Source organism: Nilaparvata lugens, chromosome 6 (assembly GCF_014356525.2).
Source record: "Nilaparvata lugens isolate BPH chromosome 6, ASM1435652v1, whole genome shotgun sequence".
NCBI lineage: Eukaryota > Metazoa > Arthropoda > Insecta > Hemiptera > Delphacidae > Nilaparvata > Nilaparvata lugens.
In genome coordinates this window covers 57,252,142-57,269,861 of record NC_052509.1, presented here as the reverse complement: position 1 = coordinate 57,269,861, position 17,720 = coordinate 57,252,142, and the positions used below count along the sequence as shown (strand labels likewise).

The 17,720-nt window shown below is 32.0% G+C and overlaps 1 protein-coding gene across 1 annotated transcript in view; it reads left to right on the top strand.

Annotated features, from left to right (window-relative positions):
* Positions 1 to 17,720, top strand: part of LOC111050263 — a 92,451-nt gene that overhangs the window by 24,063 nt on the left and 50,668 nt on the right. Inside the window, 9 exon segments of the mRNA XM_039431492.1 lie at positions 549 to 740; positions 2,822 to 2,838; positions 3,607 to 3,654; positions 3,657 to 3,861; positions 5,486 to 5,555; positions 6,803 to 8,015; positions 9,289 to 9,419; positions 11,283 to 11,879; positions 14,241 to 14,489. Coding sequence (XP_039287426.1) covers positions 549 to 740; positions 2,822 to 2,838; positions 3,607 to 3,654; positions 3,657 to 3,861; positions 5,486 to 5,555; positions 6,803 to 8,015; positions 9,289 to 9,419; positions 11,283 to 11,879; positions 14,241 to 14,489 — 2,722 coding nt within the window.

Genomic DNA, 17,720 nt, shown 5'->3' with positions numbered 1-17,720 from the left:
CCTTAAAGAACAATATGGCAACAGAGCAAAGCGAGAAAGAGATAACGCTATAGTGAGGTTCACGTTATAATGACAGTATTTGATCAACTTGGGTTTTGCTATTTTTGTCTATCATTCGACAAAGACGTTGTTACTATCCTTTTCTAGGTCCTCAACGATGCCAATTATGTTTTTGACAGTGTAGAAATATAATTAAATAATTTAGAGAATCGGCATCGCTATTCTTCTATCTTTATCCACTGCCATTATAACGTGGATCTCACTATAACCGCTTTGTTGAATGATAGACAAGGATAGGAATACCATTGCCAATCAAACACTGACATTATAATGTGGACCTCACTATAACCGCTTTGTTGAATGATAGACAAGGATAGGAATACCATTGCCAATCAAACACTGACATTATAACGTGGACCTCACTATATAGATGATTTTTCAATTTTTTCAATTTTGTTCGTCTTCCAGAACTCAAGGAAAAATAAACTATGAATGAATCAGATATATGGATTGTTTTGGGATTTGTCAATTATTTTATTTACTTCCAGGATGGCACAGAACTCAAGACAGAGTAAACTGTCTGAGAAGGATGACGAGTGTGTATTCACATGGAAGCTCTTCACAGGATGGGATTATATGATTGGAAACTCTGAAACCGCTCACAACCGCACCGCGTCCATAATACTTGGCTTCAAAGAAGCTCTGCTTGAGGAAGCTGAGAAGAAGAGAGATGAGAGGAGGTAACAGAAGCTCTGATGCAAAATTATTATTATTTATTGTCATTAGAAAATGAATTCGTATGGATTTTTGTTGGTAGGAAACCCCTTACTGGAAAGTCTCATCTAAGCCTGAATATAAATTATACCGTCAATAGGCCTCACGTTTGTTATTATATACAATTCTATAAACATCATAACATATATTTTATTACAATGGATTTCTATTTTGATGAAATAAAATATTCAGTAGCCCTAGAAGATACTGTGCATTGCATCTCTCCCTATCATTTTTATTACTTTCCTTGCCCTATTACCATAGGTAAGGAAAGTATTGCTTTCCGAAAAAATTAAGGTACCCTAATTTCAAGTTTTCTATACGTTTCAAGGTCCCCTGAGTCCAAAAACATGATTTTTGGGTGTTGGTCTGTGTGTGTGTATGTGTGTATGTATGTGTGTGTGTATGTGTGTATGTCTGTGAACACGATAACTCCATTCCTAATAAACCGATTGACTTGAAATTTTAAACTTTAGGTCCTTATACCATGAGGATCCGATAATAAGGAATTCAATAAAATTCAATTCAAGATGGCGGAAAAAATGGCGGATAATTACTGAAAACCCATGTTTTTCACGTTTTTCTCGAAATTGGCTCAAACGATTTTCTTCAAATTTATAAGCCCTATCAACTGACATGAGTCTCATTTCTGGGAAAATTACAGGAGCTCCATAATATCGTAATATACTTGAGAAAAATGGCGGATAGTGACTAAAAACCATGTTTTTCACGGTTTTCTTGAAAACGGCTCTATAACGATTTTCTTCAAATTTATACCATGGATAGCTATTTATAAGCCCTATCAACTGACATGAGTCTCATTTCTGGGAGAATTGTAGGAGCTCCGTAATATTTTTGAGAAAAATGGCAAATAATTACTAAAAAACCATGTTTTTCATGATTTTCTCAAAAATGACCTGACCGATTTTTTTCAAATGCTTACCCTGTAAGTTATAGTTACTTATCAGCTCTATCAACTGGCATGAGTCTTTTTCCTGGGAAACTAATGGGGGGTCCACCCCATCCTTGAGAAATGGACTTTGTTACCTCCTTCTCGTGCATGAGGTAGATAGAGCAGTTTATAAAAAGAACACATAGGCTAATCAAGATATTTCATCTGTAGAACAGCTGTTTTGAGGACTTTTAAAAAATCATCGTATTTCACAATTTTTACAAAGGAAAAATTACTCTGAAAAAAATTAAATATTCAGAAATAAAGTAGTCTGACTGTAGTTTCAAATAATTATGTTGCCGCCAATCGTCACTATGTTATTATATTCACCTTAATCATTCTCCCCTTCAAGAATTAGGCTTACAGTTCAATGAGCAAGGAAAGTTGTGTGAGTGTATGACCACACCAGATTTTTGATGATGTACTTGTTGTATGAATCTATGAAGAATAATGAATATTTTTCACAGAATATCATACCAGGATACAGAGAAAACATATTGAGTTGTACCTGCACCTTGATAAGACGAACTTGGCAAACAGAAAAAAAATCACTTTGGATATCTATGGTTTTTGTTTTAAAACAAGTACCGGTATGATACGTCTATTCAGAAAATAATTGCACATCAAATTCAGACCTTATTCGAAAATATTTTTCTTTCCAAATTTATGAAAAAAATGTAGGCTATGCGTTTGATGTTCGATTAAAATAGAGATATTTTCAGATTGATGATTTGGTGTAGAAATTGAAATGGACATAACCTATGTATAATATTTGCACAATAATTTGAAACTAAATTAGCAAATTGAAGAAGTTTTGGGCAATAGCTTGTTATTTCTTTTCCGATCATTGTATTGTTTGTGCTAACCTAATAAATAAATAAATGTTGTAATTATAAAAATTAAATATTCAAATTAATTAGTGCCAGAGGATCGGCATCAATGGAGGGAGCATGCTCAAAGAATGTCAGCTGAAAGAATACCATTTAAAGTCTATAATTATCAGCCTATAGTTTATAATTAGCCTAAGTCTATAATTATCAATAATAGGATTTTTTAAGTTTATTTGAATAATTGGCTAGATGTGAGTCGGAACAGGTTGAAGCCCATTCCTTGTTTGTAAGAAGAAGAATTCATTAGTGTCGGTTTGGGTGCAAATATCAAACAACTATATATGAGTCTATGTCATATAGAAAAGATGCTGGATTTATTGTTTTTCTCATTTATTTTCTTGCATGTAGTATGAGTCAGGATACTGTGTGGAATTTCTATGTGAAATAGGTAAGGTTTTGTCAGTTTCACATGTTATCTATTTCATCCAACGAGTTTCAATGCTCAGGGATCATCTCCAGGGATCAATTCCAACTGAAGATGATGAGAACTGAGCATCGAAACTTCTTCTTTTTCTAGTGCGTCTCCTATCGGAAGTTCGCTATCAGCACAGCAATCCGGATCTCATTCACTGCCGCTCGAAACAAGTCTTTGCTGCTACAGTCAAACCAATCCCTCAAATTTTTAAGCCAGGAAACACGACCCCTTCCAACACTCCTTTATCCGCAGATTTTTCCTTGAACTACAGTCTGCAGAGTTATATATTTGTGGCTTATCATTAGATGTCCAAGATTTTCACTTTTTATGGTGTAAACAATTTCACATTGTTTCTTCATTTTCCCTAGGACTTCCATGTTTCCATCAAAACTATTCCGAATAAAATAAATGTAGAACTAACAAAATCTTTGCAACTCATGTAGAAATCCCTCAAAGTTTGTATGCATAATGTAAATTCTACATACGAGGAATGCTTTTAGATCAAGAAACTATGCATGATATAATTCCTTCTATTCTATTCTGTAATTTGATAATCTGTGATTTTTATTTTGTAGCTGGAAAATGCTGGCGTTGCGCGCCCTCATCAACCTCTGCGTTCTGGGACTGTTCGCGTTCTCAGTTTTTGCAGTCGTCAGCGTTGTGAAGAGATCTGCAAGTCCACAGAACGAGAAGAGACGTGGTTGGTGGAAACAGAACGAAGTCACCATAATTGTCTCACTAATCACAAATGTTTTCCCATTCCTGTTCGAGATCCTTGGGTCTATGGAGCGGTATCATCCTAGAAAGAGACTGCGGATGCAATTAGGAAGGTATTACAATTTATATCCTTAGTAGAACTTTTTTATATAAAAATATATACAGTATTTTTTAATAATTACATTCATATTTAAATAATTGAATTTTATCTATATATTTAATCATTTATGTGATCATTATCTTTTCTATGTAAAAAACTTAAATATATATCATATAAATTCTATAAACTCAACAAAATATTGAACATCAAAAACTTGAGAACTGTATATCATGCCTTAGTACAATCGGTTTTTCAATATGGGGTAGTCATATGGGGTGCCGCATTTGATATTATTAAAAAATATTATTAAAACCATTATTTTGAATAAACCGAGATTATACCCCACTCATTTAATTTCCCAGGAATTTGATGTATTTGCAGTTAGACAACTCTACGTTGAAACTTTACTTGAATACTTATTAAAAAATAAAAGCAAATTTCCTAAATTAAATAAACATGTCTACAACTTCGGACCAAATATAATAGAAAAATTCAAAATTCATCCTACAAAGTTAACTTTCAGTAGAAGACAATTGATTCACACAAGCAGCATATTAATAAATGCAATACCTTTTGTTTTAAATGATAAAATATCAAAGAAGAGCATAACGGAATGGATTAAAGGTGAATATTTCTTCACTTTGAACCTAGCATTGTGATTTGTTTTTTTTTCTGTTTCAGTTTTCAGTTGGGTATTTCTCTGAATTCTGACCTTTTATAAATTATCAATATAGGAGTGAATTATTCTACTTTGGACCACATTTTTAGAGTATATTGATTTAAAATATATTTTGTGTCTACTTTTGTTATAAAGCTTTTTGTTTCAATTTCTAGTTATTTTAAGGATTTTTTAAGCAACTCTCAGCAGTTTCTCAAAAATTTTTCTTTTTGCTGGTGATGCCTAGAAATTTTATAATTGGGGTTTTTCTGTCCTCATGTATATGCATGTATGTGTAATATTGTATAATGAACAGTTTATGTTTATCTTTGCTCGTGTATGAGTAAATTATTGTTTGTTTTCTTTTTGGCAATAAATGAATTTGAATTTGAATCATTGACAAGATTATCATTCAAAGTTATGTGATTGTATTTGACCAGATTAGAATAAATTTATTCACAATAATAGTTATAATGCAAATGAGATCACTCATTGATTACCGTACACATCGATGAGAAGTATTGAGTGATATTATTATGTGATTGAGCAGCAGACAGCAGTCAGATATTGGTGGACTGCATCATTAATAGCAAGTACTGTAGCCATTTACTTCAAATGTATTTTAAATTACTCTCATATTCTATTTTGCCTTATTTTTTTGTGACAATTGAGTTTTGTAAGCTGGTTGAACTTTAGAAATACTGTAAAAGACATACCTTTTGGAAATATTATTGAAGTAACTCAAGTATCCATTCCGGTGCTATAATAGACTTTTTATTTACTTGATATTATACCAATTAAACATAAGAAGACCTATCTTGATGCCTTTCCTATAAAAAACCAAGAACCCTTATCCTCCATCCAAATAATATAATATTTCATTTGAATTTTATCTTTGATGGAATTGATTTTGTATTCTAATTATTTGATAGAAATAATTTTATCCTACATTAATGTTATTCCTTCGCCTTATTCCCAGGATAATGGTGCTGAATCTCCTGAATTTGTACACCTTTATTTTTGCATCATTTTCGAAAATAAATGACAAGGTAAGTTTACAATTTTTCTATCACATTGCAAAATCAAAATTAGGTACTCTTGAATGATGCAAAACATAATTCTGAGTAAATTATCATCCATCATTAAGTTTTCTAAGTGCCCATATAAATTTTACACCGTAGGTTTCAACTTGTTGGGAATGATCATAGATAATTTATTTAATAAGCGAAGCGACCTTTAGGTCACTGGACTCATATAGTTTTATTTGATATTGAAATTCATATGAGAATTATCAATCACTTCATCAGTATTGATCATCAGCACTAAAATTGATGAACGCAGAATAGGCAGCAAAATATTATTGGAAGATATTAGAAACCTTATATGAATTTAAGACTCTCATGTGTTAACAAAATAATCAACTCACACTCTATTCATCAATTTGGACCGAATGATTTCAACAGAAGAAATCAATTAATTGTGAATCAAATGGAAGATATTTCAAGGAGTTATAGGATGCCTATATCAAAGAACACATCAAAGAATTTGATAGATTTTGGTACCGTATTTTGAATATGATATTTTCCTATTTAAAAAAGTATAGCCAATCATTTATTTGATTTGAAGTGAGAATTTTTTGTTTAATATTGTTTCATTACGGTACTTTTGTTATCAATAATAGAATATGTTTTTGTGTAGTTGAGGAGTTGATATTGTGGTAATTATTCATATTGAATGAAAAAGACTAAGAAATTGTCAAAAACCACAGATTTATTGATAATTAGAAAGACCGGTTTCGGTTATTACACCATTGTCAATCTCTGATAAACTCGATAAAACCGAAACCGGTATTTCCAATTATCAATAAATCTGTGTGGTTTTTGGCAATTTCTTAGTCTTTTTCATTCAATAGAATAAGTCTCATTATTTAATCGACTAGTTTTAGTTATACAACTTGAATATATAGTCGACTAGGCTTGCAAAAAGCTATAGACAAATAAATTACATTTTTGACAATTAAGAAGAGTGTCTACATTCTTGGAAGTATTCTTCAAGCTGAGTCTTCCCACTTTTCTGTGTAGTTTTCCATTTTCTCCCATTTTCCACACAAGAAAATCAAGTTCTCTTACTGTCACTGAAAAACAAAGAATATATTATATTTTTATATAAATAATTTCCTCCCATTTCCACACAAGAAAATCAAGCTCTCTTATTATCACTGAAAATCAAAGAATAATATATAGGTATATCATATTTTAATATAAATAATAATCTTTGTTCTATTTCATTGTTTCAGACAGTACAGCTACAAAAAATCAAAGAATCATTGATGAACATAACAATGGCAGCTTCTATGAAGATGAAATCAGTCTCTCCAACTGTCTCAGCTTTGGCCAACACAATTATTGACGATTCACGAGCAACGAGCAGTAGACAAATGAATTGCTCCAGAGTGATGAGGTGCTCAACTATGACCTCTCAGAGTACCACCTCTGACATGAGCAGTACTTCAATCTCTTCTCTGGCCACTCTACTACTGTTAACCTCTACGACAATCTCTCCGCCATTAAATATTATGGACAATAATTCCACGTTAGTGATGCCTGACAATGTGAACAGAACTTTTGAAACTTCCCCTCAATTCATGCCCGACAATGTGAACAAAACTTTTGAAACTTCACCTCAATTCATGCCCGACAATGTGAACAGAACTTTTGAAACTTCCCCTCAATTCATGCCTGACAATGTGAACAGAACTTTTGAAACTTCTCTTCAATCCATGCCTGACAATGTGAACAAAACTTTTGAAACTTCCCCTCAATTCATGCCCGACAATGTGAACAAAATTTTCGACACTTCCCCTCAATTTATTCCTGGTATCTTGGATAACACAAATGAGAAAAGCGATAAATCAAACGAATTGGAAGATAATGACAACGAAATCTGGAAAAATCAGTTTCCAAATCTCTTCAAGTCCTCCTCTCAAGAAAATTCAAAACCTGTCCTGGGAAAACAGTTTCCCACATCAGTTGAAACTCCTCCCAAACTAAATTCCACTAACTCAAATCCTCATGTTTATAACGAATCGAATCCTAGAGATACATTTGATTCAAACTGGCCTATCGATACAATAAAATTTGTCGTAAATACACAATACAATGTAACAGATTTGGATGAGAACAATGAAACGATACCGTTCGAATTTGATATAAGGTCTGAAATAGATTATGAAGTTGACAAAAATATCACTATTTATACAGATAACGAGACGTATGTGGATTATGATAATATGATGAATGGTACTTCAACGACGTCCAGCTATGATGACCTTGAAAATGCAACTGATGAGTCGACGTCCACTTCTGATGACGGATGTTACTATGAGACAGTTTGCTCGGAATGGTCTCCCGATGCTTCGTTTTCTTCAACGACTAAACTACCAGTTGATGCTACCACTGAGAATGTCGATCAGAAATCTGTGGGCACTCACCTCCCCCACAAACCAACAGGTTTGTATGAATATTTTGGAATAAGTTACAAAGATTTTTATCTTATTTTGACAATGACAATGCTGAAAATTAAATGGAAAATTATACGGTTTAAATTGAACTTCTCTTTAATAAAACCTGAACATTAATCACTAATTGTAAATTGAGTGTGCAATTGATGAATATTGTGATACATAACCTAGCTACATTTCGACTGTTGTATAAATTAGAATTGGAACCGTTTTGGGCTTATAAGCCTGTGGTACTTTTCTGTAAGTTGTGTAATTATTCTGAATGATTAAATAAATAATCGTAAACAAGATAACAAACTTTTATTTTTAACTTTGAATTGGAAAAACTCAGATAACTTTTTAGCTGTGACGACGTTTCGATAGTATATGGTATATACGTTACGATAGTATATATTTGTCATTGTCAAAATAAAATAGAAATCTTTGTAAAAATCTTTAATAGTCCTATGAATACAAAAGATGATTGGATAATTTTAAACAATTTGCAGATGGGCCTACTAAAATAATTTTAAAACTAGTGGACTTGAAACTTTGAAAGCTTGTTTTATATTGTTCACATATACACGAGAAGAAAATATAATTCTCATTTTAATTATCATTTTTAATGTTATTCATATCAGCAGTAGCTACTTGAAAAAAGAACAAGGAAGTGGATAGCGAAATGTTATCTATTCTCAAATTCAAATTCAAATTTATTCATTCCTTGTACAATATTACAAAAATAATCAAATTGACATGTTCAATGTATGAATACAAAAAATCAGAGTACAAGAGAATGTAAAGCTCACAAGACATGAGTCCGTTCGTGAGCTCAATTAAGAAATAAATTAACTTCAATAACTAGAAAGTAAAATATAACAAGAATAAAAAAATAGAATGAAATACAGTTGAATGTAAGTATACTATTGAAATATAAGTATAACAATGTTCACAGTGGAGTTGTGCAGGATAAAAGACGTAAACTAGACAGCACAGCAAGAACAAGATAAAAAAGTGTAATTTCTATAAAAAAAGAAATATGTATCCTATAAAAAGAAAAAAATATGAATAATTTATAGGCTTTGTATCAGTGGAGAACCAGTGATAGAAGTTCTAATTATAATCTATTCACAAATCACTGTACAAAATAAATTAAATGAATGATTTTGTACTTCTACATCCATGAATATAAATTAAATAACTGCAATGAGAAGTATGCAAGTATGTGATGACATCTCGATTAAATTTTGGACTTGAAATCAATTTGTTGTTTTCTTTCCCAGATCTACCAGCTAATATTGACCTATCATTGGAAACGCATAGACTGAACATGACTATGCGCCGTACCCTGAGAAACCTTTGCTGGGAAACGGTCTTTGGCCAGGAATTAGTGAAGCTTACAGTCATGGACCTGGTAGGAGTTTTTAAAATTATTTTTATTTTTTGTAAGTAATTGATATCCCAGCAAAGATGAGAAATAAATTCAAACAAGTGGCAACAGTAATATTTTTAAGTAAAATATTGACAAGTCCTGGACACTTATCGCTGAAACTTTTCAATATCCTCTCTATCACTGTTAGGGAACTACCACTTGCTTCATTCAAGAAAAGATTGGAGAATCTCCTTTTAAAGAATCCCATTTATTCCTTTTCTGAGTTCATTCATCTGCCCGGGCTAGATTATTTTTAGACTTAAGAATTGTTATGTCATTTCTCTTTTATTGCTTTTATTAATTCTCATAGTGCTTTATATCCTCAAATTCATATTTCTATAATGATTGTTATTTTTTTCTTGTAATAGTTTTATTGATGTTTATTGATCTCTTGTTATATTTATTGACGTTTCCTATTGCCTTAATGGAATAAAAGTATTCTTATTCTTAACATCTTTTGTGAATTCATCTTCAATTATCAACCAAAAATAACTCTAGAAAATTTCTAGAATGAATAAGCAATTGGAAAGAAGATTACTGATGTATAGCTTACTATGCTGTTACCATTAACATTGGTTTCTATACTTTGCCAGAACCTTCCAAGCTGAAATTTTTCAGTTCTCTTTTTGGAAGTTTTTTACATTGATGTTTTTCACATCTTTGAAGTTCAAATTTCATTGATGTCTGTAAAAATAGCTTCATCTCATTTTTTACATAATATAATATTATCAAAATTTGGTAGAGGACAGTTGTGGCCATATGTTGTAGCATAGGAGGATATAATGACTGCTTTTATCTCAATTTATTATTCATTTTATTTTATTATTTATTTATTTTATCTTTTTACAATGCAAATGACACTAATGTAATAACATTGAAAGATGAAATAATAAGGTAGTCCTTGTGCTATCTTTCTTCCAAATTTATAAGTGACAAAGTCCAAGATAATTTCAAATACATATTTATGTACTCTTGAGCTTGAGTTCTAAATTTTAAAGTTTTAAATTTGTGACGGTAACTTATTAAATTTTTGAAGACAAACTGAAAATAATTTGAATTTTATTTTCAAAGAAATAATTTCAAGCCTAATAATAAGAAAACAAAGATATTGTCAAATTTCACTATAATATCAAGCCTATATTACTTAAAATGTTTGGTATATTCCCTAATGATTGATGAATCTGTTCTTGGTTATACCACGAAGTAGTTAATTCAAATTCAAATTCAAATTGAGTTTTATTCACATTACAAAGACAGTACATGTATAAACATTATAAAACACTTTTGAATTTCCCCCACATTAACAAGTCTGTGTGTGGGGATAGAGTTCTAATGAAAAATAACTTGAAACTGAAAATAAAATAATAAATATCCACAATATAACTTGAAAAATTAAAAGTAAATTGAATTTAGTGGAGAAAGTATAGATGTTTGAATTGAATAAGTGGGCTACAATATAACTATTACGTTATACACCTTTAACATGGCACAAAATAAAATTTAAAACTTAAACATTGATAAATTATGAGCAATATATTGATGATGTTGATATATTTATTTATATATGATGTTGAATATAAGAGAAAATATACATAGTATTAAAATCGGTAAGAGGAGTAGATGAGCTGAGTAGTTGAAACTCTCCACTAATATACAATTATTGATAACCCAAATAAATTGTTCAATACAAAAAAAAATTATGTGTTTTGTTTTGCTACAGTAATGCCGGGTTTCATCAACTCGGCGTGCCACTATAAGTCAATTTGATTGAGAAAATTAAATACAGTATATTTTCAAATAGAACAATAATCTTTACACAATTTATAATGGATCTTGTGATTTCAGTTGCTAACTATCATCTCAACCCTGATGGTGGACTTCATAAGAGCGTTATTCGTGCGGGTGATGAACAACTGCTGGTGTTGGGATTTGGAGAAGAAATTCCCTCAATACGGCGACTTCAAAATAGCAGAAAACATTCTGCATCTAGTCAACAACCAGGGGATGGTATGGATGGGGATGTTCTTTTCCCCAGGACTACCCCTGATCAACCTCATAAAACTGGCGATCATGATGTACCTAAGATCCTGGGCGGTGTTGACTTGTAACGTGCCTCATGAAGTGGTGTTCAGAGCGTCTAGGTCCAACAACTTCTACCTGGCACTTCTGCTGACGATGCTGTTTCTCTGTGTTCTGCCTGTGAGCTATGCCATTGTGTGGGTGGACCCTTCCTGGCACTGTGGACCTTTCTCCAACTATCCGAAGATCTATTACCTGTTCACGAACAGCACCAAGAAAGCGTTGCCCAAGGAGCTTCATCATACGCTGGACTACATCGCGTCGCCTGGCATTGTTATTCCACTACTCATGCTGCTCATACTGGTCATCTACTATCTGATATCGCTCACAAATTCTCTCAGAGAGGCGAATAATGATCTCAAGGTGAGTACTGCAGTACTCATATGTTAATATATCTATTTTTATCCATATATATAAAAGCGAAATTGTTCTCACTCACTGATTGACTGACTGACTCACTCACTCACTCACTCGCTCGCAGAACTAAAAATCTACCAGACCAAAAACGTTCAAATTTGGTAGGTATGTTCAGTTGGCCCTTTAGGGGCGCACTAAGAACGGATTTGGAAAAATTTCAAAGATACGCCCAAAATCTGCGTTTTTCCAGCGTTTTTTAGCGTTTTCTCAGCTTTATCGAGAACAAATGAACAGAAAATGTTAAAATTTAGTACAGAAGCTCAGCTAGGGTGTAATAATGTTCTGTTACGAGGAATTTTCAATAACGTCAAAGATAAACGCTCAAAATTTGCGTTTTTCCAGCGGTTTTTTGCTTTTTCTCAGATTTATCGACAACGAAATCTTTCAGCAGGTCCTTATCACATTTTCGCTTCCTCATCACAACCATGAAGATGATGTGATGATCTCATAACATGATGATGTTGAAAGATCTCGTTGTCACAGCAAGTGGATAAATTCATTTATTGAAGAACTTTGAAAGCTATAGTGAGGTCCACGTTATAATGGCAGTGTTTGCATAATTAGCAATGGTACTGTGATCCTTCTCTATCATTCAACAAAGCGGATAGCGCTATCTCTTTCTCGCTTTGCACTGTTGCCAGATTGTCTTTTAACAATGTAGTATTAATAATCTATTAACAAAATTTTCCATTTTAATTATGAAAATATGTCATGAATTATTTAAAAACATCATTCATCGCTTAATAAAATATAATTGATTATTTTAAACAAGAATGAACATTTAATATTACATCAATAAGCCTGTATCAGCTACCGTCTAGCGTCTATAGAAGGAATTGACAAGACAGAGGATCGGCAACGTTGTTCTGCTATCTTTCTCCACTGCCCTTATAACGTGGACCTCACTATAGTCGTTATATTTAAAAACAAAAAAGTATTAAATAATATGACTCATGATATTATTATGACTTTGACGTGTCCTTGTGGTTTTTGTACCGAACTGAAAATACAGACTACCTACCTACTGATGACTACCTACGAAAATACAGACTAGACAAGTTAGTGCTGTGAAAGTATTATTGTAAAAGTGAACAGAGTGAATCATATATTGTTTTCAACAAAATACAATTTGCAATAGGAAGAAAATGAAAAATAGAATAAATATACAGTTGATTCTGAAATAATAAAAATGGATTAACATGAAAAATATAAAAAATGATAATGTAATGCTATCGTAGGTAGCGGCGTGAGGAGCGTGCATTATTCGATTGAAACAAAAACCCTGGATAATGCAGTTAAAGATTCAGTGTTTGTAAAATCAAGTTATACGACATATCCTATACTATTAAACGAGCAACTCCTGTTTATATGTTTGGATGTTTAGATGTTTATATGTTTGTATTTTACCGGATCTCGAAAACGGCTCTAAACGATTCTCACGAAATTCAGAACATTGTAGGTTTATAATATAAAGCTTCGATTGCACTTGATCACATCCTTGGGAAAACTCGCTGAAGGACATAAAAAGGATAGCCTAATTTTATTAATCATCCTTGGAAAAACAGATGATAATAATTATTTCGTCGTCTGTCGATGATGGAAATGAGTGAGCGAGTTCATATGTGTGGGACTGCGTCAAAATTATGACTCAGCTGTTGAACTTTTGTAATCATTCAATCAGGTAATTAGTGCCGGTTGCAAAAAAAACCGGGTTATTTTCAATCCTGATTAATGCCAATAGATCCATCTTTTTGAAATGGTCTTCTCTGATTTGGTTCACATGAAGTTAATCAGTATTAAAATTTAACCGGCTTTTGTGCAACTGGGCCTTTGTGAAGGAAATTTGTGCATTCCTCTGGAAATTAATCCCAATTTACTGTGATTACATAGAACATTTCTGTATGAATGTTATTATAATTTCTTCTTTTGTAATAAATTTGTTATGCCTTTGTACTCCAGAGCGAAACTCGGTCCCCGATTTTTTTATTATTATATTGGAAACTTATTGCCTTTTACAATCGTATACATTCTTACAAACATCATTTAGACGTACTTATATAGGCTATGGCTATTTGCATTCAAATACATTCTTACTAAAATCATGGAAACCTTTTGACTTTCGCATTTAAATACATATTTTTACAAAAATCAGGGAAACAGGAAACGTATTGACTTTTAACATTTGTAAAGGTCTAATAAAAATTAGAAATGTATTAATTATTATTTATTAAATTATTATTTTTTAAATTATCCATTTATAAATACTAATAAAAATCATTCATATTTTGCTTTTTCTTTTACTTCCAGGTCCAGTTGCGCCGAGAACGAACCGAGGAGCGACGCAAAGTTTTCCAGATGGTCGACAGGAAACACAGAGGTGACTTCTCCGGAGATCTCATCGACAACACTCCTTTCCTCAAGTGGCAGAAAACGTTGACAATCCTTCCCAACAAGACATCAACCGACACTCCATCAGACACTGCGCCTATAATAAGCATTGCGCATGCGCAAAATTCAAACGGTGACCTCAAATCGGACGCAAAAAGTAAGCCACGTGTCTGCTCGTTCACTGATATTAAATGAATGACATTATTTCAATAGTATGAAGCTTCGATTGCACTTGATCACATCCTTGGGAAAACTCGCTGAAGGACATAAAAAGGATAGCCTAATTTTATTATTCATCCTTGGAAAAACAGATGATAATAATTATTTCGTCGTCTGTCGATGATGGAAATGAGTGAGCGAGTTCATATGTGTGGGACTGCGTCAAAATTATGACTCAGCTGTTGAACTTTTGTAATCATTCAATCAGGTAATTAGTGCCGGTTGCAAAAAAACCGGGTTATTTTCAATCCTGATTAATTCCAATAGATCCATCTTTTTGAAATGGTCTTCTCTGATTTGGTTCACATGAAGTTAATCAGTATTAAAATTTAACCGGCTTTTGTGCAACTGGGCCTTTGTGAAGGAAATTTGTGCATTCCTCTGGAAATTAATCCCAATTTACTGTGATTACATAGAACATTTCTGTATGAATGTTATTATAATTTCTTCTTTTGTAATAAATTTGTTATGCCTTTGTACTCCAGAGCGAAACTCGGTCCCCGATTTTTTTATTATTATATTGGAAACTTATTATTGCCTTTTACAATCGTATACATTCTTACAAACATCATTTAGACGTACTTATATAGGCTATGGCTATTTGCATTCAAATACATTCTTACTAAAATCATGGAAACCTTTTGACTTTCGCATTTAAATACATTTTTACAAAAATCAGGGAAACAGGAAACGTATTGACTTTTAACATTTGTAAAGGTCTAATAAAATTAGAAATGTATTAATTATTATTTATTAAATTATTATTTTTTAAATTATCCATTTATAAATACTAATAAAAATCATTCATATTTTGCTTTTTCTTTTACTTCCAGGTCCAGTTGCGCCGAGAACGAACCGAGGAGCGACGCAAAGTTTTCCAGATGGTCGACAGGAAACACAGAGGTGACTTCTCCGGAGATCTCATCGACAACACTCCTTTCCTCAAGTGGCAGAAAACGTTGACAATCCTACCCAACAAGACATCAACCGACACTCCATCAGACACTGCGCCTATAATTAGCATTGCGCATGCGCAAAATTCGAACGGTGACCTCAAATCGGACGCAAAAAGTAAGCCACGTGTCTGCTCGTTCACTGATATTAAATGAATGACATTATTTCAATAGTATGAATGAATTACGTTTCATTCAGTTATCTGAATGAATTAGGATACATTCTTTTAGAAGTGCTGTAGTTTGATAGTTTATTTTCCTTTCTGGGTATAAACCCTGGGTCTCTATGGGGGCATGGAACGGTCAAGGGAGAACAATGAAACACTGTGTTCTCTCTTGACCGTCTCATATCCCATTCAGATAGGTTCTACCCTACTTTTTTATTTCTCCTCTTCAGATTTGATTTTTTGTTAACGTTACTGTATGTGGCATGTTATGTTCAAGCACTCTGAATTTTTGTTATAGTGAGGTCCACGTTATAATGACAGTGGATAAAGATAGAAGAATAGCGATGCCGATTCTCTGCATGAATTAATCATATTTCTATAGTGTCAAAAACAATTAGCACCGTTGTGGACCTAGAAAAGGATAGTACCACCGGCTTTGTCGAATGATAGACAAGGATAGCAAAATCAAAGTTGATGAAATACTGTCATTATAAAAGTGGACCTCACTATAGTGTATATGCTGTGATATAGTATCACAACTAATAATCGATATGATATAGTATTTTTACCAATTAGCTAAATGGAAAAATCAACTCACCCAATATATGCTGTATGTGCTAAGGTGAGGACCTTGTTATAATTAAAGGATTCAAAGCATTGGTCTTGCTTTATTTGTCTATCATTCGACAAATCAGATACGGTAGTGCAATGTAGAAATATAATTAATTAACAAAATACTTAATCTCAATTATGAAATTAAGAACAATTTAGAATTATTATTAAATCATTGAAAAATATTTTTCCTTGACATATAAAAAATAATTAATCATTTTTACAAAAATGAACAGTTAATATTTCACATCAGACATACCAGTGTCAGCTATCCTCTATAGAAGGCAATGGCAATTCAGATAATCGGCAACGCTGTTCTTATATCTTTCTCCGCTGTCATTATAACGTGGACCTCACTATAATAGAATAAAAATGTCTATGTCCTCTCACTATGTTGATTCGTTGATGATCTCATTAGATGAGTCTATGTGTGAAAGTTATTGTTATGCAATAGATGCATGGATTTTTATGTATATTGTGTGAAAATTATGATTTAGAAGTAGCCTATTCATTATTTTTTCCAAAGCAACAAATAATTTTTCTACCCTCATCTATATTAAATATAGATAATAAATTTTGAAATTCAAGAGTCACAAATAAAGAATAAACTTTGGAATACTTTGTTATAAATAATGGTTAAAAAACAGATCTCCAGTTTTCTATTCCGATCTGTGTTTTTTTTTGTACTGTAAAAATAAAATAAAGTACGGTAATGCTTATTATCAAGCATTCAGAGTTTATCAATCATATAATGATTCTTGAACAAAACTAATAAATTTTTAAATAAATAATTAATCATTAATCTCAATAATTATTGATCAGTTTTAATAAATAGAACAATTTATTTTCACAATTTACTGCCACATCTTTAGCTGTATCCTACTACAGTCCTATATTCTGAAGTTAGTTAGGTGTACCTCAAGGTTCCAAATGTGATATAATTTTAAATAAATCATGGTAGATGATATAATTAGTTTTATTTTAATTCTGGTAAAAATCAAAACATTATTAAAAATACAGCTTAATTTATTGTTGAATTATCCGTTTCTCGTTTAATTTGTTATTCTTGCAAGTAGGCTTATAGCCTCTAGGCACCTTAGATTTTGAAAATAAGATATTCATTTAATAATTGAGTACCTATCAAGGGTAAAACGATTATGATTACCCAAGTTGATAAGATATTATTGGTTTTAAAATGTTGTAATAATATTATGTCTATCGATAAAATCCTTTGATCTTTATTTACTATTGTTCTATTCATTTTTGCTTGGGAATTAAACGAATATTATATTGATCACATTGTGTGTAATTATTTCAGCCTCTTTATATCACTGCATGATGCATTCATAATACATGTAAAGTTGTGTCTGTGATTTGTATACATTCTATAGATGATAATTATTGTATTTTACTGGGATTGCCTTAATATCTTAGTGGAATGAGATAGA